The sequence below is a fragment of the Cantharellus anzutake genome, assembly GCF_015039405.1.
Source record: "Cantharellus anzutake strain C23 chromosome Unknown EI90scaffold_7, whole genome shotgun sequence".
In the NCBI taxonomy this organism is placed as follows: Eukaryota; Fungi; Basidiomycota; class Agaricomycetes; order Cantharellales; family Hydnaceae; genus Cantharellus; species Cantharellus anzutake.
In genome coordinates this window covers 1,710,441-1,731,338 of record NW_024066957.1, presented here as the reverse complement: position 1 = coordinate 1,731,338, position 20,898 = coordinate 1,710,441, and the positions used below count along the sequence as shown (strand labels likewise).

General features: G+C 50.1%; 11 protein-coding genes across 11 annotated transcripts; 5 read left to right on the top strand and 6 right to left on the bottom strand.

Moving 5' to 3' along the window:
* Nucleotides 1-375: 375 nt before the first annotated feature.
* Nucleotides 376-1,119, bottom strand: EI90DRAFT_2467707 (uncharacterized protein). Its single transcript, XM_039053071.1, has 3 exons — nt 805-1,119; nt 588-749; nt 376-532 (listed from the first exon to the last, which is right to left on the bottom strand). Exons 1-3 carry the CDS (start codon nt 835-837, stop codon nt 476-478), a joined length of 252 nt encoding a protein of 83 aa, XP_038921046.1. The 5' UTR covers nt 838-1,119; the 3' UTR covers nt 376-475.
* Nucleotides 892-2,615, top strand: EI90DRAFT_2467791 (uncharacterized protein). Its single transcript, XM_039053072.1, has 3 exons — nt 892-1,071; nt 1,128-1,432; nt 1,499-2,615. The coding sequence occupies exons 2-3, from the start codon at nt 1,147-1,149 to the stop codon at nt 2,278-2,280; spliced, it is 1,068 nt and encodes a 355-aa protein (XP_038921045.1). The 5' UTR covers nt 892-1,071; nt 1,128-1,146; the 3' UTR covers nt 2,281-2,615.
* A 1,656-nt stretch (nt 2,616-4,271) lies between these two features.
* On the bottom strand, nt 4,272-5,844 carry EI90DRAFT_3040695 (Metalloprotease). The gene is made up of 6 exons (XM_039059030.1): nt 5,739-5,844; nt 5,325-5,674; nt 5,110-5,257; nt 4,800-5,026; nt 4,559-4,709; nt 4,272-4,498 (listed from the first exon to the last, which is right to left on the bottom strand). The coding sequence occupies exons 2-6, from the start codon at nt 5,548-5,550 to the stop codon at nt 4,402-4,404; spliced, it is 849 nt and encodes a 282-aa protein (XP_038921044.1). The 5' UTR covers nt 5,551-5,674; nt 5,739-5,844; the 3' UTR covers nt 4,272-4,401.
* Nucleotides 5,845-6,018: 174 nt separating this feature from the next.
* EI90DRAFT_3118250 (uncharacterized protein) lies at nt 6,019-6,435 on the top strand (the record flags this gene model as incomplete). Its single annotated transcript, XM_039063083.1, has 1 exon — nt 6,019-6,435. One exon carries the CDS (start codon nt 6,019-6,021, stop codon nt 6,433-6,435), a length of 417 nt encoding a protein of 138 aa, XP_038921043.1.
* A 73-nt stretch (nt 6,436-6,508) lies between these two features.
* EI90DRAFT_2467461 (kinase-like domain-containing protein) lies at nt 6,509-8,175 on the bottom strand. Its single transcript, XM_039053069.1, has 9 exons — nt 7,888-8,175; nt 7,680-7,839; nt 7,561-7,620; nt 7,322-7,501; nt 7,192-7,260; nt 6,932-7,132; nt 6,833-6,877; nt 6,696-6,769; nt 6,509-6,648 (listed from the first exon to the last, which is right to left on the bottom strand). The coding sequence occupies exons 1-9, from the start codon at nt 8,088-8,090 to the stop codon at nt 6,582-6,584; spliced, it is 1,059 nt and encodes a 352-aa protein (XP_038921042.1). The 5' UTR covers nt 8,091-8,175; the 3' UTR covers nt 6,509-6,581.
* Nucleotides 7,900-9,063, bottom strand: EI90DRAFT_2467441 (kinase-like domain-containing protein). The gene is made up of 4 exons (XM_039053068.1): nt 8,760-9,063; nt 8,517-8,705; nt 8,397-8,465; nt 7,900-8,337 (listed from the first exon to the last, which is right to left on the bottom strand). The coding sequence occupies exons 1-4, from the start codon at nt 8,817-8,819 to the stop codon at nt 8,113-8,115; spliced, it is 543 nt and encodes a 180-aa protein (XP_038921041.1). The 5' UTR covers nt 8,820-9,063; the 3' UTR covers nt 7,900-8,112.
* Nucleotides 9,064-9,106: 43 nt separating this feature from the next.
* On the top strand, nt 9,107-10,471 carry EI90DRAFT_3248935 (kinase-like domain-containing protein). Its single transcript, XM_039066571.1, has 5 exons — nt 9,107-9,495; nt 9,552-9,626; nt 9,676-9,864; nt 9,915-9,983; nt 10,037-10,471. Exons 1-5 carry the CDS (start codon nt 9,358-9,360, stop codon nt 10,265-10,267), a joined length of 702 nt encoding a protein of 233 aa, XP_038921040.1. The 5' UTR covers nt 9,107-9,357; the 3' UTR covers nt 10,268-10,471.
* Nucleotide 10,472: 1 nt separating this feature from the next.
* Nucleotides 10,473-11,428, top strand: EI90DRAFT_2467496 (uncharacterized protein). Its single transcript, XM_039053070.1, has one exon. The coding sequence runs from the start codon at nt 10,602-10,604 to the stop codon at nt 11,079-11,081; it is 480 nt and encodes a 159-aa protein (XP_038921039.1). The 5' UTR covers nt 10,473-10,601; the 3' UTR covers nt 11,082-11,428.
* EI90DRAFT_3040688 (kinase-like domain-containing protein) lies at nt 10,992-11,783 on the top strand. Its single transcript, XM_039059029.1, has 3 exons — nt 10,992-11,054; nt 11,105-11,422; nt 11,482-11,783. Exons 2-3 carry the CDS (start codon nt 11,114-11,116, stop codon nt 11,695-11,697), a joined length of 525 nt encoding a protein of 174 aa, XP_038921038.1. The 5' UTR covers nt 10,992-11,054; nt 11,105-11,113; the 3' UTR covers nt 11,698-11,783.
* Nucleotides 11,784-11,844: 61 nt separating this feature from the next.
* EI90DRAFT_3040687 (uncharacterized protein) lies at nt 11,845-12,605 on the bottom strand. Its single transcript, XM_039059028.1, has 3 exons — nt 12,268-12,605; nt 12,031-12,189; nt 11,845-11,964 (listed from the first exon to the last, which is right to left on the bottom strand). The coding sequence occupies exons 1-2, from the start codon at nt 12,423-12,425 to the stop codon at nt 12,048-12,050; spliced, it is 300 nt and encodes a 99-aa protein (XP_038921037.1). The 5' UTR covers nt 12,426-12,605; the 3' UTR covers nt 11,845-11,964; nt 12,031-12,047.
* Nucleotides 12,606-15,360: 2,755 nt separating this feature from the next.
* On the bottom strand, nt 15,361-16,002 carry EI90DRAFT_3118247 (uncharacterized protein; the record flags this gene model as incomplete). The annotated part of the gene is made up of 1 exon (XM_039063082.1): nt 15,361-16,002. The coding sequence occupies one exon, from the start codon at nt 16,000-16,002 to the stop codon at nt 15,361-15,363; it is 642 nt and encodes a 213-aa protein (XP_038921036.1).
* Between the last annotated feature and the right edge of the window lie 4,896 nt (nt 16,003-20,898).

Below are 20,898 nucleotides of genomic sequence, written 5' to 3'. Positions count from 1 at the left end.
GGCCAACATGGGGTCATTCTGTTTGACCGACAAACTGCCCAGGGCTGTATGTCCATCACTACTCCCGGCTCAAAGGGTAGTCGATATTTTTTGAGCAAGCATGATGACGAGTAGTGAGCATTCAAGCCCAGATCAATGATCAGGGCATCTAATGCAAAGATGAAAGGCTTAAAAGGGGATTCGAGTAGATATTCATCACGATCATGACTATATTGGCACGCAGAGCTACTCAAGATGTCAAGAGGTGCCGAGAGGGCTGACCCGCAGAACTTCATGCCCTAAAGGCAAACCTTGATACCCCCGCAGTACCAGTTGTACTAGCAAGCAATACTTCCATTGGCATTGAAATCGTGCTGGTACAAGAAGACAGCGCGGCGCACCATATAGACATCGGCCACAGGCATTCGTCCAAATCATCGGTACAAGGGGGGGTCGTGGTGAAGCGCCTAGAGCGCCAAACAAATACTACAATCTCTTATCCTCGAACAGCTTCCAGCGTTTCCATAGATGTGACACTATTTCCGCGTATAACCTGGGGAGACGAAATGAGTCAGTGAGAAGAATGCGTGTATAATAGGCTGACGTACGATCTGCCCCAACTGGTTCTTGGGGCCACCACTGGCCGCTACGAGGCCAGATTCTTCCCGAGCCTCGTCAAGCACCAGATTAAGGAAGATATCGAAGCCCCGTAAAACACCAGATACTTTTCTTCCTCCCTGAAGAATAACAGAGAGTCGCTTGTCCATAAACTAAAGCTCGTCAGTGACTTGGCAATCCTAGATGAGGGATAGGGGAGAAATTCACCTTCTTCAGCTCAGGCTGCGAGGCTTTCGACATCTTGAGATTTTAAGTAGACGAACAGAGTCGCTGAGGTCCCGTGACTTTGCTTCCGCGATTCGCCGAAGCCACATCTAGTGCGTCAAACTCAGACTGTCTTGAAGTCTTATTGCTTGGTTCTCAATCGGCTGAATCTGTTGTGAACCCACATATTCGGGATCAGAGCTCAAGTGTCATAGAGCCCCGAAATAACTTATTTTCTCCAACTGCAATATCCATCGGCCTCGACAAAAGGTCTGATCAGTGGCGACCTACCCTAGCATATGACCAGATCTAACTTCGTGTTATAGCCACATCCTAATTGTACATATGGCGGCCGAAGCTGGGACCATGGCTTCTGTATGGTCAACTACGGCATCTGCCCCTTCACTGCCCAGTAAACCGTTGGAGTCTCGCGGTCCGAGACGGGGGAAGCCCAGCCGTGGCACACCTGGATCGAATCGGGGAACCCATCGCAAGAGAGCAAAAGGAAAGGAGGATGTACCATCTATTACTTCGAATCTGGATGACATACCCGAAAGTTCAACTCCTTTGAACCCAACGAGAGGCCCCGGCCCACAAGAAGGGTCTGCCCCGACCAATGGGACATCAAATGGTGTATCATCTGTTCCTCCTCCTGCACGCCACTCCCTGAAACGCTCAAGATCTTCGGTTTCCACAGTTGCCACACCTAGCGAAGCCAACCCTGCAAATCCCGTAACTTCTTCCAATCCACGCACATCACAACGGAAGGGGCGTAACAGAACATTTTCTAAGAAAGTTCAACATGCTTTGTTGTCTCCCTCGAATGCTTTCCGTGGACCTCAGCTGGACACGAAAGTAGAAAGCGAGTCTCTGTCTTCCTCTAGCGCTTCCCTTCCTGTTACCCCTACACTGGCACCTGCCGTCCCTCACGCAATGCCAGGTGGGGAGCCAAAAGTCACAGTGACTGATGCAGGGGAACCATCCCCGACCGCTATCGTAGTATCGCCCAAACATGTGCCGCAAGCACTCACGGTTGCGGACGAGGGTGTTCGTCCTAACACTCCGTCGACGCATTCTCACTTAAATTGGGCAGATGATGATGAGGAAGAACTTCCCGACCTCGATGAGTGGAATGTGCAGCCAGCTCGCCCAGTACCTCGACGTCGTTCGAGTGCTACAAAGTCACTGAACTCTCCTGCGCCACCGACGAAGCAATCGCTCTCCACCGAAGCTACCGGAAGTGTACAAATCCCCGTGCTTGAAATTGTGACAGCTCAAGTGGACTCTTTATCCTCGATTCTCCCTCGACTCCATCAGAGTCGCGTGTTCCGGTCCAGGGGAAAGGGAAAGGGTATTCCACCCGAGAGCCCGCGAGGAAGCAGTCAAGGGACCCAAGGGCGAAAGAGAGAAGGGTTCGGGAGAGAGCTACTGCTGCTCTCAGTGCTTCAAACGATGCTCCGGCGGCCCAAAAAGCTTTGATGGAATCGAGAGATCCACCTCAAGTCATATCCGTTCCCCCGAATGTGGAAAATCCGCACGAGAACAGTAAATCCAACCTCTCTGTGGGGACAACGGGAAACCTAAGACCCGAAGAACAACCCATCATGCAACCTGAATCACCACCGGCTTCGCTTCCTCCCCGACCTTTGAGTGAGGAAGTCTCACTTCCCTCGTGGAGACGTGGCGCAGGCCTAGCCGACCGCACGAAAACTCCTTCACCTTTACGACCCCCTTCAGCAAAGGATAATCATGACCTCGGTTCAACAAATCGCCGACGAGCCGGCGGGTTCGGCGATGCCTCACGGGCGGAGAGACGTGCCCATTCAGCCACCCGCCCAATCATTTCTTCCACTGCGTTAAGCCAACTGACGAAGAGTTTGAGCGGTGGCACAAGACAACATCGAGCTGGCCTAACGTCTGCAGCCACCGTCAGTGCTTCCGACGAACAGAGTACAAGTCCTATGGTTGGTGCTGGTGGCTCTGAATGATTCTCACTACCTCATTCCAGACCTCGGGCCTCAGCGTAAAGCCCTGTGACACTGCAAATCTGCTCCCAAATTTATCACATCTTATCCGGATTTATTCTCCGTTTCTGGCCATGTCGCTTTCCGTATCTTCAGGATTACGACCCATCATCTAATCTTCCGATATTCTCTTTCTCGCTTTCGACTGCTACCCGGATTCACTGCTATTTACACCGAACATATATGTTCATCAAATCTTTTCACTACGTTTGTCGATGGATTCCTTGCTTGGTAAGGGGGACGCTGATGGTGGATTTTTGGTTTGCCTTCTTGTATACGGTTCGTACTGTACTGCTAACTCGTCCCGATTTCGATCGGAGTTATCACGACATTGCTGCCTTTGATTTCGCGATATTGTCAGCTCAACCAGTTATGCGCCTATGATTAGTCTACAATGACTGCTTCCACGCAGTACCAAGAAATACATAGCCCGACGCTTTCCTAAGGCGGGACAAATTCAACGTCCTAAACAGTAAGTCGACATCTGTCCTTGAAACCGGACGATCTGTCGTGGTTCCTGCAACCGTCACCAGTGTAATCCTTGCTGAGGGGATGAGCTAACGAACTGGTCGCAAACAGGAGTCAGAAGGCCAAAAGCAGGGCACCATATTGCAGGAGAAGCCTCGGGGCTGTATCGATGATAGAGCCACCAGGCGGAGCGCATCCTACTTCAAGTTGGAAGCTATAGTACAAACTAACCCAGTCTGATTCATTTGTAAGAGGGGTAAGGTATGTTAGCCCCAGATAGATCTTCTCGCGTGGTGATAGTAAAGGTTCGTCGTACGACAAGCTACCGCTGATGGCGTGCTAGTAAACGGAGATGGCGAGTACTGGTGGATCCACTAAGTGCTGCGAAGCAAGCGGGTTTCAAGTTGGGATGAGATTCTGCAGCGCTGATGAATACCGTGGTGGACGGTTCAGTTCCGCGAAGTCGGGATGTAATAGCTGTGGTGCTGGCGGGGGGGCTGCGACGGCAGAGCCTGGGGAGAAAAGAGCGGAAGCGAAAGCAAGAGATGAGAATATTGGGTTGACGCAACACAGAGAACTCAGAACGGAGTGCTGAGGGGGAGGGGAGCATGCTTCGAAGATGCTTCGCCAAGAGATATCATGGGTGCTTGACATCTTGCATAATGCACTCGTAGATTTCAGGCCGTGCCAGTGAGCCGGACCAAATTCAGCTTCGATGGGAAGGAAGATGAGAAAAAAAAAACAGATCGATGATACTGGTAGGTAAGTTGGTCTGCCCTGATAGATAGTGACGGCAAGCACGCAATAAATTATCGAACGTCACGGCGGCGAGCAGACTAGAGATTGCCCTTCATTGGCTGCAGCCATCGTTGGTACTTCGGACAAGCGGGGTACAACTGTAGGTTGGTCTTGGCGGCTCCGAGTGAAGCAAAATCATTCCCGATACTGATCTGAAGCCCTTCATCCCTGCCTGCTGTCTTCAATGCAATACTCTTAGCCGAACCATGCGTGCTGCTATCATTAGGGGAAGATCGCATACATGAAGGACTACAAAATACTTGCAGCCCAGCGCCTTTTTCCCGAAAATGAAATAAAATCCCTCTCTGATTTAACGTCCTAATCGGTAAACCGACATCTGTTCTCGCAAGCGGAGAACCTGCCCTTGCGTGAACTGGGTCCTGCAGCTGTCTGAGGTGTAATCCATGCTAAAAAGAAAGAGGGAGTGATAGTGTCAGAGAAGCTTGGTGAGAATCAGGCGGACGTACTGGTTGTGAATAGGGTCGGCACCACCACCAGAGCAGGTGTCACGGCCAACAGGGCACCCATGCGCTGCAGTAGCCTCAGGAGGAGTATCAAAGACGGAGTCACCAGGTGGAGCACATCCTCCTTGGAAAGTATGATACAAACCAACCCAGTCTGATTCGTTCGTAACCAAAGAGGAGAGAGTGTGTGTGTGTGAGTGAGGAAGTCAGATTGGGAGCCATTTGATGACTGAATCAGACTTACGTCCAACTTCGTGAACTAAAACTTTGCCCGTGTTGAAGCCGGACGCAGAGCCACGGGGAAGTGTCGTATAAACGATGACGATACCGTCGTCGTTAGGGTTGGAAGCGTACGAGACAGGGAAGGTGGCATATCCGAAGAGATCATTCTGGATGTTTCCAACGCTATAAATGTTCAGGACCATGGCACCACCCTGGTGAAGTGCATTTTTCATCTGATGTTGGTTCGGGCTAGGGGTGGTGGATGAACGATTTTAAGACGAGAAAAGTTTTGGCCGAGCTTGCGAGGCGTTTGTTTTGAAGTGTCTACTCACGTGTTGGGACCAGTGTTGAACCAATTGGGACTGTGGGTGCGGGTGATCCTGGCAAGAGAGAAGCCTAATTCCGAGCTGGCGAAGTTCTGGTTGAGCACATTAATGGTGTCAAGGATTTGGCCATCCGGTATATTACCCCCAGGAAGGCCTTTTCGCGTGGTGGTGATAGCGGGGGGAGGTAAGGCAATAATCCCGTCATACGACGAACGACTCACCAGGACTTTGGAAGATGACGTGCCAGACAACGGAGATGGTGATCAGTGCACGCGCTGAGTATTGCGGAGTGACGCTGTGGGCAGCGAAGTCAGATTCGGCAGCGCTGACGAACGCGTCGGACGGTTCAGTTCCGCAAACAAAGGGCGTATCCGTGATATTGATATCGGTAGGGGCCGCGAGGGCAGAGCAGAAAAGAGCGAGAGCAAAAATGAGAGACGAGAGCATTGCGCCGGCGTAACTCAGAACGTGGTGGTTGAGCTGAGCGAGGGTGAGGAGAGTGGCTTAATCACTGGCTTTTTATATCCATAAAATTTGAACTGCTGCATCAGCAAAAACGCAGTGACTTATTCTGTGGCCCAAAACCGAAAGAACCTGTCAACCTAAATCCAATTCACATTTCGGAGGCCGCTGACCGATGGGCTTCTCAGGAAGAACGGGAGCATTCTCGAAGAAGTTTTCGCTGAAAGATAACATGCGGTGCATCTTACATAAGAGGCAAGTATTGCATCGACGTCGACTATACCCACAAACTTCGATGTTGACCCGACGACACTCAGGATATGCCGCTCTGTCACGTGCTAACGCGGCCGCGACGGGTAGCAAAACAACAACAACAACTTCGATGTAAATATTCGTAAACGGTGCTTTGATTTACCTAACGAGCCATCTCGATTTAGGAGGCTCATGACAACTATGTCAATCTGGTTGCCATATAAGGGCACAGGGGCACAGTGCCAAAACATCAATATATTGGGTTTGATTGCAGCTATCTCTATGGCTCCTCCACCTCCAGCTCCTCCAGCTTCTGCTCCTGCTCCCACCTCCTCTCCTGCTCCCGCTTCAACCACTCCTGCCCCCACTCCAGCTCCCGCAGCTCCCGCCGCCGCCGCTCCTGCTCCCGCTCCTCCCATTCCCATACCCACACCCATATCCACACCCACACCCACACCTGTATCCACACCCACACCCACACTTGCACTTGCACCCACTCCCACACACGCTCCCACTCCCGCACACGCTCCCACATCCACCATAGCAGCCCCCCCAGCACTCGACGTCGCCTCTGCCGGGTCCGATGGACAGAAATCTGGCTCTTCAGAGAATTATTAGAAGGGTTCAAAGTGAGTGTGGACCGCCCCTGTGCATGACGGGTATGTGCTTCTAAGAGCGGGCTACTCGGTTCCCGTAAGGCCACAAATCCACTCCGGTCAATGGGTCTCTCAGGATAGCCTATATGTTATACCATCAAACGTAGGCTAAGGAATCGGCAGATCGGTAACCATACCTTCATAGGAAACCTCCCACTCAGCCGCTAGCCATGATCTAACTGGTGTCAATACCAAATCATCTAATACTTGCCATGGACTCACTTGAAAGTATCACGAACTTCGTTAACGCTTATTCGATGATCCGAAGGATAAGTAAAGCATTTGGCAATAACGCTCTCAAATTCATCAAGATCTACCCATTCATAGGGCTTTCGAAAAGTTGCAATAATGGCACGAACTTGGACACCAGGAAAGCAGGAATAAGGAGGTTCACCAACGAGTATCTGCGGGAAGGGGTAAACGTCTTCGCTTAGCGATAATAATTGAATCGAAATTACTTCTACAGTGACACAACCGAAAGCCCAAACATCGCTTGCTCGATTAGGGATCTTGATAAGGCCATTGACAAGCTCTGGTGATCCAAAACGGGGATTGAGGTCATGATGGATGTCAAAGAGAAGTGGCTCATCCAATCGATCGTATGAGAACTGGAATCCACGTAAGCGGGGATTGCCTCCATCCCCTATCACGATGTTTCCCTAAACCACAAAATGACAATATTAAACATCACAAAGTGCTCCCATCACAGCTGGCATACCGGCCTAATATCGGCATGAACGATCCCTTTCGAATGAAGATAACAGAGACCTAGTGCAATATTATACACCTTGAAGAGAAAGGATCAGTCGCTTGTTGCCCTGTTTCTCGCAGGTACATAAGTATCTTACCATCCTGCGGCGATTTGTAGCTGGATGTTGGTGCAGATACCCCACCACATCGCGATGAGCATGCCAAGCGGAAATAAAGCTGACTACTGGCTCAGTTCCTGGAGACAGCACCCATCCGTAGAGCGTCTCTATGTTGGGGTGTACCAATCGACGCCACAAGCGTATTTGTCTCTTCAAAGACTTTCAAACGCCACATGCGTCAGTTCAGGACGACTCCGAAGAAAGTAACGTTAACATACACGTATAGAATCACTGAGGGCTCGTGGGTCCGGAATGCTGATCTGTTGGATGCAGACTAGCTTCTGTTGGGATGGCATTGACCCGTCACCGGTGCCATACTCAGCATGAACGAACGCACGCCTTTATAGGTCCCCTTGTACGGGGACAAGGGATGCCCTTCGGGTGCACGGAGTTGTTCAGATGGTATTTTCCCAGCAAGGTTCCGTTTATCCTCTTGCATAAATTCACGTTCAATGTCTGCGTGAATGGGGAGATTAAATATCCCGGCAGCTGCTTGCCTACTGAACGTAAGTCTTGCCATCAAATAGGCAAAGTAATCTAAATACCTTAGCCGTCCATCAACTTCGTGGATTGGAGGTCGTCTACTGGGTTCATAATCCAGACAACCCATCAGGACTCGCTCGAAATCATTTGAGTCCGCCCACTCATATGGAGAAACATGTTTCATGGCTATGTGTGGGATAAGAAAATCGTCCCTAGTAGTCTCGTAAGGCGGCTTCCCGCGAAGTATCTGGGAAGGATCAGACATCAAGTCGCATGATAAGAAGAAATCAGACTACCTCCAGCGATATGCATGCAAAGGACCAAACATCACCGCCCATATCGCACTCGGCCTTGTGTCCTGTTAGCACCTCGGGTGCAGTGTAACGTACAATCCTGGATGTCCTGTATTCTGGCTTGGGATGGATAGGTGTTTCGCTCAAAAGATAGCACAGGTCAAACCCGCCGATCTTAGCGACAGGATGCCCAGAATTCCAATCAACGAAAATTTTCCCCTGGAGACCAACACAATTAGAGAGGCTCCCATGAAGGCTTAAGACAGCATCGAACGAACAGGATTAAGGTTACCATGAACTACGTCCTCAGAATGAAGGTAGGCCAGGCCCTGAGAAACACCCAAAACCTACATTTGATGTAAACCCGAGTGTCTCATTGTTTCTAAAATAGAACGTGCCAATTGTCGCCGATTTTCATCCTTCAGGTCGAGTGCCCGGAGAAAAGTCATGATCTCGCCACCCTCGCATTTCGATGAGACGGCGATCACACGAAGCGGACCTTCATCTTCCGGTGATATCCATCCCAGAAACTCCAAGATATTGTCATGCTTCAAGTTGGTTAAAATGCGCAGTTGTTGTCCAACTCGCTGTCAGCGGCCACGTGAGATGCCGGTACTGTCGTTCGCACTTGCCCGACAAACCTGAACAAAATGGTCCACCTCAGCTGATTTCAAGGAGTAGACCTCGTATAAGACTTCCATCTGCCCTTCACTCTGATCCGAGATATCTCAGCGGGAGTCAAACAAGACATGAGGGCGACTCACAATAGCGTGCGTCATTTGGCCGGGATTGAAAGGTTGGATGTCAGCTTCCAATGCTAAGCGTTGTGCGAGATCCGAAAACCATGATGTGTCGTGTAGAGATGTGTGTTGCATCATGAGGTCGTAAAACGACACAGTAAGTTATAACAGCCCGTTTCGGCGATGCAGTAATACCCCTTTCCCATAATCAAATTAATCAAGAACAAGTGCCAGAACAGGTATGGCCGAGCGGCATGGGTGAGCGTGCAACACGAGGCCTAGGTTTTAGTTGCTGTATTTCCTTAGCGTTCGTTATATTGTTATATCGATTCCTTATCGTATCGATCTTACGTTAGCCTTCTAGTGGATGTTGAGTTGTATCAAATAGTCGCTTTATATGCTGTCCGTACCAGGACGCTGTTCAGCTGTCTACCATCTCCGATCCTGAGCTGGGATATTTCGTGTACTACTTCCAATCAATGACTGCTATTTGGCAGGCATGATAGCACAGTCCGTACTCCAACAAGTGACTGAAATGCTGGGGGAGTATCCCAGACTTGACGGTCGAGCGACAAGAACTGGTCCTGTAAGAGCGCGAGGTGGTTACGGAGATGTTTACAGAGGGATTCATGCAAACGTTCGCTTTTCTAAGTTGCTCTGCATGTTGCAGTTAACGTTCATGCATATTACTAGAGTACCGTAGTGTGCATAAAGGTCTTCAGACGAGAACAGGTGGATTTTTCATGTATCGAAAGCGATTTCGTCTCGGTATGTTGGCACGTCGTAGGTAGATGTTGGCGACTGATTTCGCGCGAAGCGATTTGTTCACGAGATTAAAGTTTGGGGCCCGTTAAAGCACCAACATGTTGTGCAGTTTCACGGATGGCTTCTCTATGACCCGCCGACAACGGAACAACCAACTCCGAGCTTAGTGTCAAACTGGTGCAAGGGTGGAAACATACTAGTTTTTCTCGACAGACGGCCCGATGCTAATCGTTCGTCCCTGGTGAGTGTCAATCACTGTGTCCTTCAATGTGCTCACTGGGTGGGATGAAGATTCGAGGCATTGCGAAAGGCCTTGCATATCTGCATTCGGAGTCCGTAGTGCACGGAGACATCAAACCAGTGAGCTATTTAGCTTCGCCCAGGACTAATCACCTATTCCCTAACCTCTGTAGCCCAATGTTGTAGTCGACGGAAATGGGGTCCCACAACTGTGTGATTTTGGGACGTCCTTCGTTCTATCTCAACCCACTATAGCTAGGCAGACAAGCGCGAAGACATGGCGGTATGCGGCCCCAGAGTTATTCGAGTTCGGGTCGTCTTCTCGTGCTGCGGCCAGCGACGTCTGGGCTTACGGGTGTTCGGCCATGCAGGTACAGATAAACCAATCATGTGTAGTTTACTGAACTGACATTCACCTTGAGATTCTCCGCGACAGGGTCCCATACAAGGATATCTCGGAAGTTGCGATTGCTTCGGTTATTGAGAAAAGACCGCCCTTCGAGCCAATCTCTTCATCCCCAATAGAGAAAGAGCTCAGCACTTGCCTTAATTGCGACCCTCAACTTCGTCCTGACATAGTGACTCTCCTCCAACGTCTCGAGTGAGTATGAATATCCCGGACTTTATGCACATTACTTATGTCGATCAGGAACCTTTCGGGGGAAGCACCCACACCTTTCTTGGAGCTACTCAATCTTGAATTGCAGCAACCCAGTGGACGTTGGGCGAGAGAACTGAATGTTAGAAGGAACGGCCAAGATGACCTGGTACGTAAGAGCTTTCCCTGGGCGTTGCGCCATAGGTTGCAGGAAGGGGTACGTTTCACTTTCTCTGCCTGCTGCGAGACCTGCGGACGAATATCCACCAGAATCAAAAGGATATGCGAATAAAGACTTTCAATGTCCCCATATCAGACACGTCGCAATGCAGAAATTTTATGCGGGTACGTACGCGTTGGGCTGCCAATTTTTTTTTTTGCCTAAGCATGATCAAATATTCCCCAAGCGTTTCTTCACCCAGGGGAAGAAATGGAAGACGCTCGACGGGCGCAATCTCGCGCCAATGCAAGGATGGATGATGGATTTAGCTGATGATGGGACCCTCAACGTCGGCCTTGTTTCTCCTTGGTATCCGAGGGGAGATGTCAAGTCCTATCTGGCGGACGATCCGTGGGCGGATCACAATAAATTGGTGCGTTCTAGCGCCTGCCACTGCTGAGTCGTCCTCTCACTTGTTTCCAGATATCCGATATGTTCTATGGCCTACACTACCTACATGATGAGGAAATTGTGCACGGCAATATCAAACCAGTACGCTCATATGGTACCTCTCACGGATTAATTTGTAGTCCCACTAATTTCTCGCAGACGAACATCTTAGTCGATTTTGACGGTACAGCGGTGCTATGTGACTACGGATTGCAAACTCTTCTGCATGATATACGTATCCCATTCCAAAGTATCCGGTATATCGCGCCTGAACTTCGTCAGAATGACAATGGCGTATTCCAGTGCAGCTATGAGGGCGACATTTGGGCGTTCGGCTGTGTTTCGATAAAAGTGAGCAGGGACGGTTTCTTGTAGCGTTGATATTATATCTGAGGGTTCTGTTTCATGAGATCATGAGGGGCGAGCGACCATACCGCACCATCCAAGATGAAACTGAGATTCTTGGGACTGAGGCTCAAGCCTACACGACTGATATTCTCCAATACATTAAGAGCTCAGAGATCCTCGGTTGCTTGAACACTTCCCCAGAGAAGCGGTCAACCCTCGAGGAAATTCGGGAATGGGTTGAATTTGGCAGTCATGGGCATTCCGAATCAATGCATTAGAATCAGTGCAAAAATATAGTCATCTGTGTAACGTTACTCAAATCATATTCGCCACGACAATACAGCATAAGGACGCAAGAATAGGGTGATTGGGTCTTGAACTGGAGAAAACCACAGTGTAGGCAGTTATTTTTGACGCCTCATTTTCCGGAATTTGGATCTTCCTAGAGCAAAATGCATGTACTCTCTGATTCAAAGCTTTAAACGCCAGGGCAAGTCAATATGACCCTGTCGTGAACTGGTTCCTGTGGCTGTCACAGGTGGGATCTGGGCCGGTGAGGAAAGTGTCAAGTCGGAATGAGGAACAGCATGGGGAGCACCAAAGCGACGCACTGGTTGTGATTAGGGTCTCACAACTGGCGCCCAACGCTTTTTCTCCGAAAACGAAATCTAATCCCGCTCTGATTCAACGTCCTAAACGGTAACCGACATCTGTTCTTGCAAGGCCATTGCGTGAACTGGGACCTGCAGCTGTCAGAGCTGTAATCCATGCTAATGAGAGGGAAAAAAAAGGGGGGGATAGTGTCAGGTTGGAGCCGGAAAGCTTGATAAACATCAAGGTGGATGCACCGGTAGTGAATAGGGTCGGCACCACCACCCGAGCAGGTGCGACGGCCAGCAGGGCACCCTTGTGCTGCAGTAGCCTCAGGAGGAGTCAAAGACGTAGTCACCAGGCGGAACACATCCTCCTTGGAAAGCATGATACAGGCTAACACAGTCTGATTCATTCGTAACCGAAGAGAGGGAGGGAAAGGGGGGAAGTCCAATTGGGAGCCATTTGATGACTGAATCGAACTTACGTCTAGCTTCAGCTTGTGCTGTAGCCGAGCGCAGAACCACCGGGAAGTGTCGAATAAATGATGACGATACCCTCGTTCTTAGGGTTGGAAGTGTACGAGAAAGGGAAGGCGGGCAAATTCGAAGAGATCATTCTGGATGTTTCCAACGCTATAGACATTCAGGACCATGGCACTACCCTGGCGAAGTCCATTTTTCATCGCATGTTGGTTCGGGCTAAGTGGTTGATGGGTGATTTTTAGGACGAGACAAATTTTGATGTATCTGACGTGCTGGGACCAGTGTTGAACCAATTGGGATTGTAGGTGCGAGAGACGTTAGCGAGAGAGCCGCTAAATCCCGAGCCTGCGAAGTCTGGTTGAGCGCATTAATGGCGGGAGGATCTGGACGTCTGATATTACCCCCAGAAGGGCATTTCGCGTAGTGGTAATAGCAGGGGAGGAACGCAATAATCCCGTCATACGACAAGCGACTAGCTCACGGTACCAGGGCTTTGGGAGCTGACGTGCCAGAGAATGGAGATGGTGATTAGTGCACGCGCTGAGTACTGCGGAGGGGCCTTGTGGCAGCGAAGTCAGGGGTAGGGGCCGCGAGGGCAGAGCTGAAAAGAGCGAGAGCAAAAATGAGAGAGGAGAGCATTGTGCCGGCGTAACACAGGAGAACTCAGAACGTGGTGGTAAGCTGACCGAGGGTGAGGAGAGTGGCTAACCGCTGGCTTTTTATATCCATAAAGTTTGAACCACTGCATGTACATCAGCAAAACAAACGAGTGACTGATTCTGCAGCCTAAAACCTGAAGAACATGTCAACCAGTGCCCTTACACCAATTAAATTTGATCCAATTCAGGCCGCTGGCCGAGTTGGTTTCTCCGGAGGAACAAGGAGCAAACGGCGCTTTGATTTGATTGAACACCTCCGGGGCATCTCGATTTAGAAAGCTCATGACAAATATGTCAATGTGGTTGCCATATAAGGGCACAGGTGCCAAACCATCAAATTTGATTTGCCGCTGATTTGGGTGTGTGTGTGTGTAGTTCTGGATATTTATCCTGCAGACTACAGGCTGCTCGTGAGAGCGCCAAGGGCAGGGGTCTCGAAATAAATACACGAAAATAAAGTAGATATAAGGGATGCGTTCCATCTGGGGAGTCTCATCCTATGACTGAGTAGTTCCCTAACCATTTCCTCTGGGGAGTTTCCACTTACATGTGATCGGATGTTATGCTGCCGGTTATCGTAAAGGTAGGGGGATTCCGCCTTTCAGGGCAGGCATTATCTCTTGGGGTTGGGGGTCTATTCAGTTAAGGTTTTCTTTTCGTATGCTCCACTCACATTGAGGAAGCTCGCTGATCTTATGCTACCCTCTTCTGTTCCAAGAAGGTCGGCTAGGTTTAGGTCTCCGTCTTTGTCGTGAAGGAGGTCTCGGTGCGCAGCGTAAGGCGGGCATTCCATCAGGATGTGGTCGTGTGTTTCTGTGGATTCACTGCATCTGCAGCTCGGGTTCTCAATTGGGAGGAAACATTTGTAATATTGGCCGATGAAGGCGTGGCCCATGCGCAGTTGAACAAGGTGGCTAAAGTTTTTACGCCCAAGGGATTTGAAGCGTTTGGTGGTACTTAGGTTTGGCTCTGTAGTGTTACAGGCCAGGTATTCTGATGGTCTATGGGGAGCGGGGTCTCTGTTCCAATGTTTGATCCACTCGGTTCTGTACCAGCGTCTGTTTGTGTTGTGCATGAATGCTGCTGAGGTGTCAAAAGGGTAGGAGGGGGGGAGAGAGGTTCCTTCTTTTGCTAGGGAGTCTGCTAGGTCGTTTCCTTTGATGTTCTCATGTCCTGGAACCCATTTGATTTTGATTTTGCACAGGGGGTGCTCATCAAGTATTTTGAGGACGGATTTGCGGAAGTGGAGGGACTGCTGGATGTCTAGTCCTGGTGTGTTGGCCATGATATGCTGGAGGGCCCCGGTGTTATCGGAGAAGTGTCAGAGATGGGATTATTGTCAGAGGCTGGATTATTGTCGGAGTCGGAATACTGTCAGAGATCTGGAATGCTGTCAGAGACTGGGAATATTGTTAGAGTCTGGCAGACTGTCAGAAGACAGATAGAAGACGGATTGGGTTCTGTCTGAGTTGAGGTCGGAGTTGATGCAGAGGTCTGTTGGAGCGCACACGCGGATATGCGGGCGGAAATATGCGGCGCGTCCAGAAGTGCTGTTCAAGGTTAGCAGAGTGGGATCGCGGCCTCAGCGACTCAGGTGGAGCGCTGTGCCCTGAGCTTGACGTTTGGGGGAGATCCCATATTTACGGACTGACACTTACAGCGGACTTCAAACAAGACTTGCGGGCGGAGCGGACCTATAGGAGGAGCGCAGACTCCGCGAGCACGGACTCAGAGGGGGGGAAGCCCCCGTTGCAGAAGGAGAGACTCAGACCAGACAGGGGGGTACTCTAGTTGATTTCAGACTGGGGTCCCCAAAAGTATTTACAAGGTATATAAATAGGCAAGAGGGAATATAGAAAGGCCGGTCAGTCCGGCACGGTCTGGCGCGGAGATAAGCGGGGATTGTCAAACTAAATAAGGACAAGAGCCCGGGAACTGGAAACGAGGAACAGATCAATAAACAATAAGTGGCAAGGGTTATTGATGAATAACTGAATGAGATCAATAACCTAGTGCCAATAAAGAGGGGATCAAATGCCGATATTGGCAGGGAAGCAAACAATAATGGCACTCGGCAAGGAATGAATGATAAGCTGCCAAGTGACAAATGGCCAGAGGAGGTCAGCGTGCGGCACCGATACAAGTCCGCAAATCAGGATGCAGGGTCGGTGCAATGCCGACACAAGTCCACAAAGGGATGCGGGAATCAGCATGGTGCTGATGAGTCCACAACAGAGGGTGGTCTGTCAGTGCTGTCACAAAAGGACAGCATGATGGCCAGCAAGATACGGAGGGGAGTGTTGACCTGACCAGAGGTGTCAAGGACAACCAGAAATGGACAGAGGTTGCGGAAGGTGCGGAAGCGGTGCATGGTCGATAGAACAGACATCGGGTTGGGGCTGGTAAGGATGGGTTTGGGTCGGCGGAATCGCCTGTCGGCATTGATTGCCGCTGATGGAGCCCCGGGATTTGTCAGTCGTGACAAGAAGGTGGATAGTGTTAGCTTGTTATGGGTTGGGATGTTCTTGTCGATCCATGCGGTGAGGTGGGCTGTGCCTTGGGCAAGGCCTTCCATCTCTGCATCGTAAACCTCGACTCTCGCTCCTAGACCGCCCTTCCCTTTAAAGATGTCCGTGCCATGGTGAAAGGCTGCAAATCCGTACCCAGCTCTGCAGATTCCCTGGTTGAGCAAAAGTGATCTGTCAGTATACAGATAAATGTGGGACTCATCCCTGGAGTTCTTCCTCCAACTGTCTTTATGCTCCTTCACCCAGCTCTTTTTCGCTGAAACTCCTGGGTTATTCTCTGGGATCGATATTTTCAGTCTATCTTCTAGGTCTTCTGTCATTCTTGCCCACAGCAGTTCTGGCCAGAGGCTGGTCGGTTCCATGCCAACATCTATTTCTTTCACCATTCTCCAGATTTGGGTGCTGTTCTTGTCTTTTTCTATTATGGTTCTCTGTTTTTCTTGGTTCATGAGTTTTCTTCTTTTGGGGTGGGGGGAATGTTTGAGTTGGAGGGGGGGGTGATTCGTTTGTCAGGTGGGATTCTTGAGGTGATGGGATTGTTCAGGTCGAGTCTGGGGAAGTGGAGGGTGGCGTGGCAGACAATGTAGTTTAGAGTGATATTGATCAGGGGTATGCTGCACTCTACTTCCAATGAGTATACTGGAGTGGTGTGGAAGGCTCCTGCAATGAATCTTAGTGCTACATTCTGGATGTGGGTTAATAGTTGGGTGTGAGATTTTTTGTTATGCCACCAGGTTGGGGCCCCATAGGACAGCATTGGGACTATAGCTCCTAAGTAGATTAGTTGCGTTGTTGTTGGTGCATTCTGGCTATAGAGTTTTCGAGGATCGGTAAGGCATTTGTGGCCTTGGAGGCTGTGGTGCAGATTTTTCGGATGTGGGGGGTAAAGGAAAGTTTGGAGTCCCACGTGATGCCAAGCCACTTGATTTTGTTCGAGTGTTTGATTGTGAAGCTAGGGCGGTTGGCGCATGGGGACAGAGTGAGGTCAAGGTGGCGTTGTCTGGATTGTGTGAAGTGGATAAGGTTGGTTTTGGCTGGGTCGAGAGAGAGGCCTCTATCCCTTGTCCACCTTTCTGCAGCTAGGTAGCTGAGTCTGGCTAGTTCAATGTTAGTGGTGATTGATTTTGACATGGTCATGATGTTTCTGTCATCAACGTAAAGGAAGGTGTTTGTGAGGCATGGAGTGTCAGAAAGGATAGATGTTAGCTGGTCATGTGGTATGTTGTCAGTGTTAGTAGCAGAGTTGATGGAGTCAATGAGGGGAGCAGAGAAGTATGCTGCCAGCACTGGCAATATGCAACTCCCTTGTGGGATACCAGTTTGTGTGGGTCTCATTTCTTCCCTGGTGCCATCAAGGATGAGGGCGGTCTGTTGCTGACTTAGGAAGGATTTGACCCATTTGACAATTGGGAGGGGGATTCTCTTATCCCGTAGGGTGTTTAGGAGGTGGGGGTGTGAGACGAAGTCGAAGAAGCCGGTTATGTCGAAGGTGAGGGAGGTTGCTATCAGTTTGCGGTTGAGGGCAGCTTCTATGTCATGTACTGCTGTGAGTGTGGCGTCATCTGCTGAGTGGCCTTTCATACCCCCAAACTGGGTGGGCAGCAGGAGGCCATGCTTGCTGGCATAGTACAAAAGGTGGTTAGCAGTGATAGGTTCAATAACTTTGCCCAGGACTTTGAGAAGCTGGATTGGTCTGTATGAATGGGGTTGGGTATAATCCATTTTATTTGGTTTGTGGAGGGTTATTACTAGGGCATCATGGAAGGGAGTGGGGTGGAAGCCTGTCTCTATGGCTGCCTGTATGATAGAGGTTAGTTCTTTCCTGACTACGCTCCATGCCAGTTTATAGGCGATTCCGCTGAGTTCGCTTGGTCCAGGCGCATTGAATGAGGCTGCCTTAAAAAGGGCTCGCTTAACTTCACCCCTTGTGATGGGGTTCCATTCTAGGTTGGTGTTGCTGTGCTGAAGGTCGATTGTCAGGGGGTTGGGGATGGATGGTGGGGCGGGGAGGAGGTGGGCATGTAGGATCTGTCAGGGCATGGACGGTTATCCGGCCGGCCCGGACCCCTATCCGGATAGGTTGAGTACCCGTAAGCTGATATCTGCGTGTGATTTGCCGTAGTTAGAACGCAGGCTGTATTCAATGCGCTATTTCCGCTATCGCGTCATCCCTCACCCGTTATCGCCCCCTTATCCGCATGATCTATTCTCCTATTTCATGTCGCTTCTCTATCGGCTACCATGTGTTCCCAATGTAGCCACGCTCTTATGAGTTGCGGAACTCATGTATATAAGGCCTTATCGCCAGCTGGGTTGGCCCCCCAGCTTTTACAACGACTAGTTTCCCGGGAGATTCTTACGCGCGAACTGACGCGCGGACTCTGACAGGATCCCACACTTGTCCTGAAAGGTGGTTGCAGGGGGGAGGTTGGCGCCTTGGGATATATGCGGAGTTAGGTAGTTCCTCGTGCCTGCAGACCAGCAGACTAGGGGCCAAAAGTTAGAGTTGTCAGTGTTCTTACCGATGTTAGTAAAGAACGCCTTTTTGGTTTTCTTGAAGAGTCTTTTGAATTGGGCAGCAGCATGGTTCGTGCAGTTTCTGGAGTGCTCTGAGATAGTGCTGGTGATGGACTTTTCGACTCGAGTGGTTTCCCTAGTGTTTACTATGTCCATTCTGGTGTTGGTAAGTTCAATTGTCCAGAATGGTTTGGCCTGTTTGTAGGGTTTCCTGTGGGGACAGTGCCTTTCAGCCACTGCCATGATGAGGCCTTGAATTCTTTCTATGGCTGTGTCAATTTGAGAGTGATTTGGAGGGGTGGTGCACCAGCTGAGGATCAGGGAGAAGGTGTTATGGTATGAAATGGGGTCTGCCTTGATTTCAAGTTCGATGTGATTGGTGAATCCTATTTGGTCAAGTTTCCTCCACATGAATTTGGGCTGAGGATCGCATTGGGCCGGTGAGTTGCTGTTAAGGGTTAATTTGATCACCATGGCGAAGTGGTCTGATCCACAATTGTTTTCTGAGTCAATCTCTCAGTGGGCTATGCGGTCTTGTTGTAGGGCAAGGTTGTTTGCGAATGTGAGATCTAGGGCTGATTCAGAGTTGCCATCTGGGGTGACCCTGGTGATCTGGTCCCAGCTGTTGATCAGATGGAGGCTGTTCTCATGGGTCCACACAGCTGTCTGCAAGTCTCTTTGGTTTGTGGCATGGTTGTTGGGTATATGGTTAAAGTTGGGGTGGTGGGTGTTCCAGTCACCTGTGAGGATTGAGGGGATTAGTGGGTCAATGCGAGTAGCACAGAGCGCATCAATAGAGTGTGAGTTGGTATTTTGTACAGATTGGTTGTATATGTTGTAAATCTGTATGGTATCTTCTGTGTGTCAGGTGAATATGTCCAGGATTTGGATATCAAGGTGTTCGAGGATATCTGTTCTAGTGGTGACCAAGATATCTGAGTCTTGTCTTAAATAGGCAAGTACTCTTGGTCTGTCTCCTTTAATTCCTTTGGCTACAGGGAGGATTGGCATCCAGCCAGTGAGGTTGCAGGAGATCCAGGTGTTGTTGGGGCAGCCCCACCACGGTTCTTGGATGAGGATGATGTCAAAGGGGGAGAGGGGGTGGGTGGCTGCAACATGAAGGGCTGTTGTGTGGATGACAGGTGATCTGGCCACGTTGAGGCTGAAGATCCTGACTTGGTTAGTATTGCCATTCATTGGGGCACACCTTGGTTGATGATTGGAGCGTACCGTCTATTTCCATGTTGGGGATTCCCTGTGGCCTTGCATGAGGGGGGAGAGGGGGTTGAGGGGCAGGGGAGGTTGCTGAGGGCCCAAGGCCGGTTGATTGGAATCGGCCTGGGACTCTAATAGTTAGTTTAGGGGGGGCAAGTCCAAGCTTCTTCCTGTAGACCATACAGTTCCTGTCATAGTACTCATGTGTTTGTCTGCAGTTGATGCACTTGGCTGGTGCATTGTCTGGGTGGGCCCCAGTGGTGTGTTCCTCGCTGGTGCATTTGAGGCATTTGGGTGTAGGGCAAGCCGTTGTTCTATGGTTTAGGGATCTGCAAAGGCCGCAATAGAAGGCCCTTCTTTCTTCGAAGGCTGATGTTGTGCAGCGGTTGCCTAGGCAGAGGAAGCTGTTGGCATCCAGTAGTCATTGTGCTTTTTTGTGTGAATCGAACATGAAGATCAGGGTGGAGCTGTCCTTGTACTGGGATCAGTGTAAGGTCGGTTGAGGTTCCGACCTTGGTGTTGACTCCTGCTATCCTCAAGCTGTCAGGAATTAGGCAGTATAGAGCTGTAATTTCGACAGGGGAGGAGAAGAGTGAAAACCTGTTTCACCCTTCCCCGCAATTTATATACATTGTTTACATCGAGAAATAAAGAGTAATAAACAATGAATAAAGAAAGCGTGCACAGCACGCATCACCACACATCCATTCCCTACAATCTGACTAGCCAAGTTGGTGCTCTTTCAGGGGAGTAGAGGTTGTCCCAGTCTGTGTAATTGTTGCAGAGGGTGGTCAGTATCTCTTTGGGGGTATGGGTCCGGGTAGATCCATTTATGGTTGATCGCATTGGGACGTTGTCCAGCTTGACCTTGAAGAGCTGTTTGTCTGGGAGGCCTACATAGTGTTCCACTGTGTTATTTGGGTCAAGAACGGACATGATCACTTTGGTGTGTCCCATCAGATTAGACGCTAGAGTCGATCCAGCCCCTGTAACTATAATATTGTCAGCTGCGGACATGGAGATGTCCATGACACTGAGGCTAGGGTCCAGTCCATCCTGATGTAGGGCTTCATTGACGGCCTTGGTTTTTTCCAGTCTGAACTTGCGTTGGTCAAGCAGGATTTTATTTGTCAACCGGATTATCAGATGGGCTGGGTGGTTTCTCTGCATGGGGAGTGATGGCTCGCAGGGGGGTTGGATGGGCTTCTTGGTTGCTCTTCTTGGTTGGGCATAGCCCAAGTTGGTTTTCACGGCTTGGGCATATGAGTTTGCTTGGCCGAGGGCCGGAGGCAGGTTTCCAGTCAATGAGGTGGTCAGGCGGTTGGTATTTGCTAGGTTGGAGAGTTCAAGTTGTTTTGCCAAGTTTGTGTTGGTGTCAGCTAAGGTTCTAGCAACTGCAAGGGCATCTTCCAGGGTTTGTCGTTGTTCTGTATTGATGGGGGGTTGAGAGGGGAGGAGGCCTTTGGCTAAGATGTCCCAGGCAT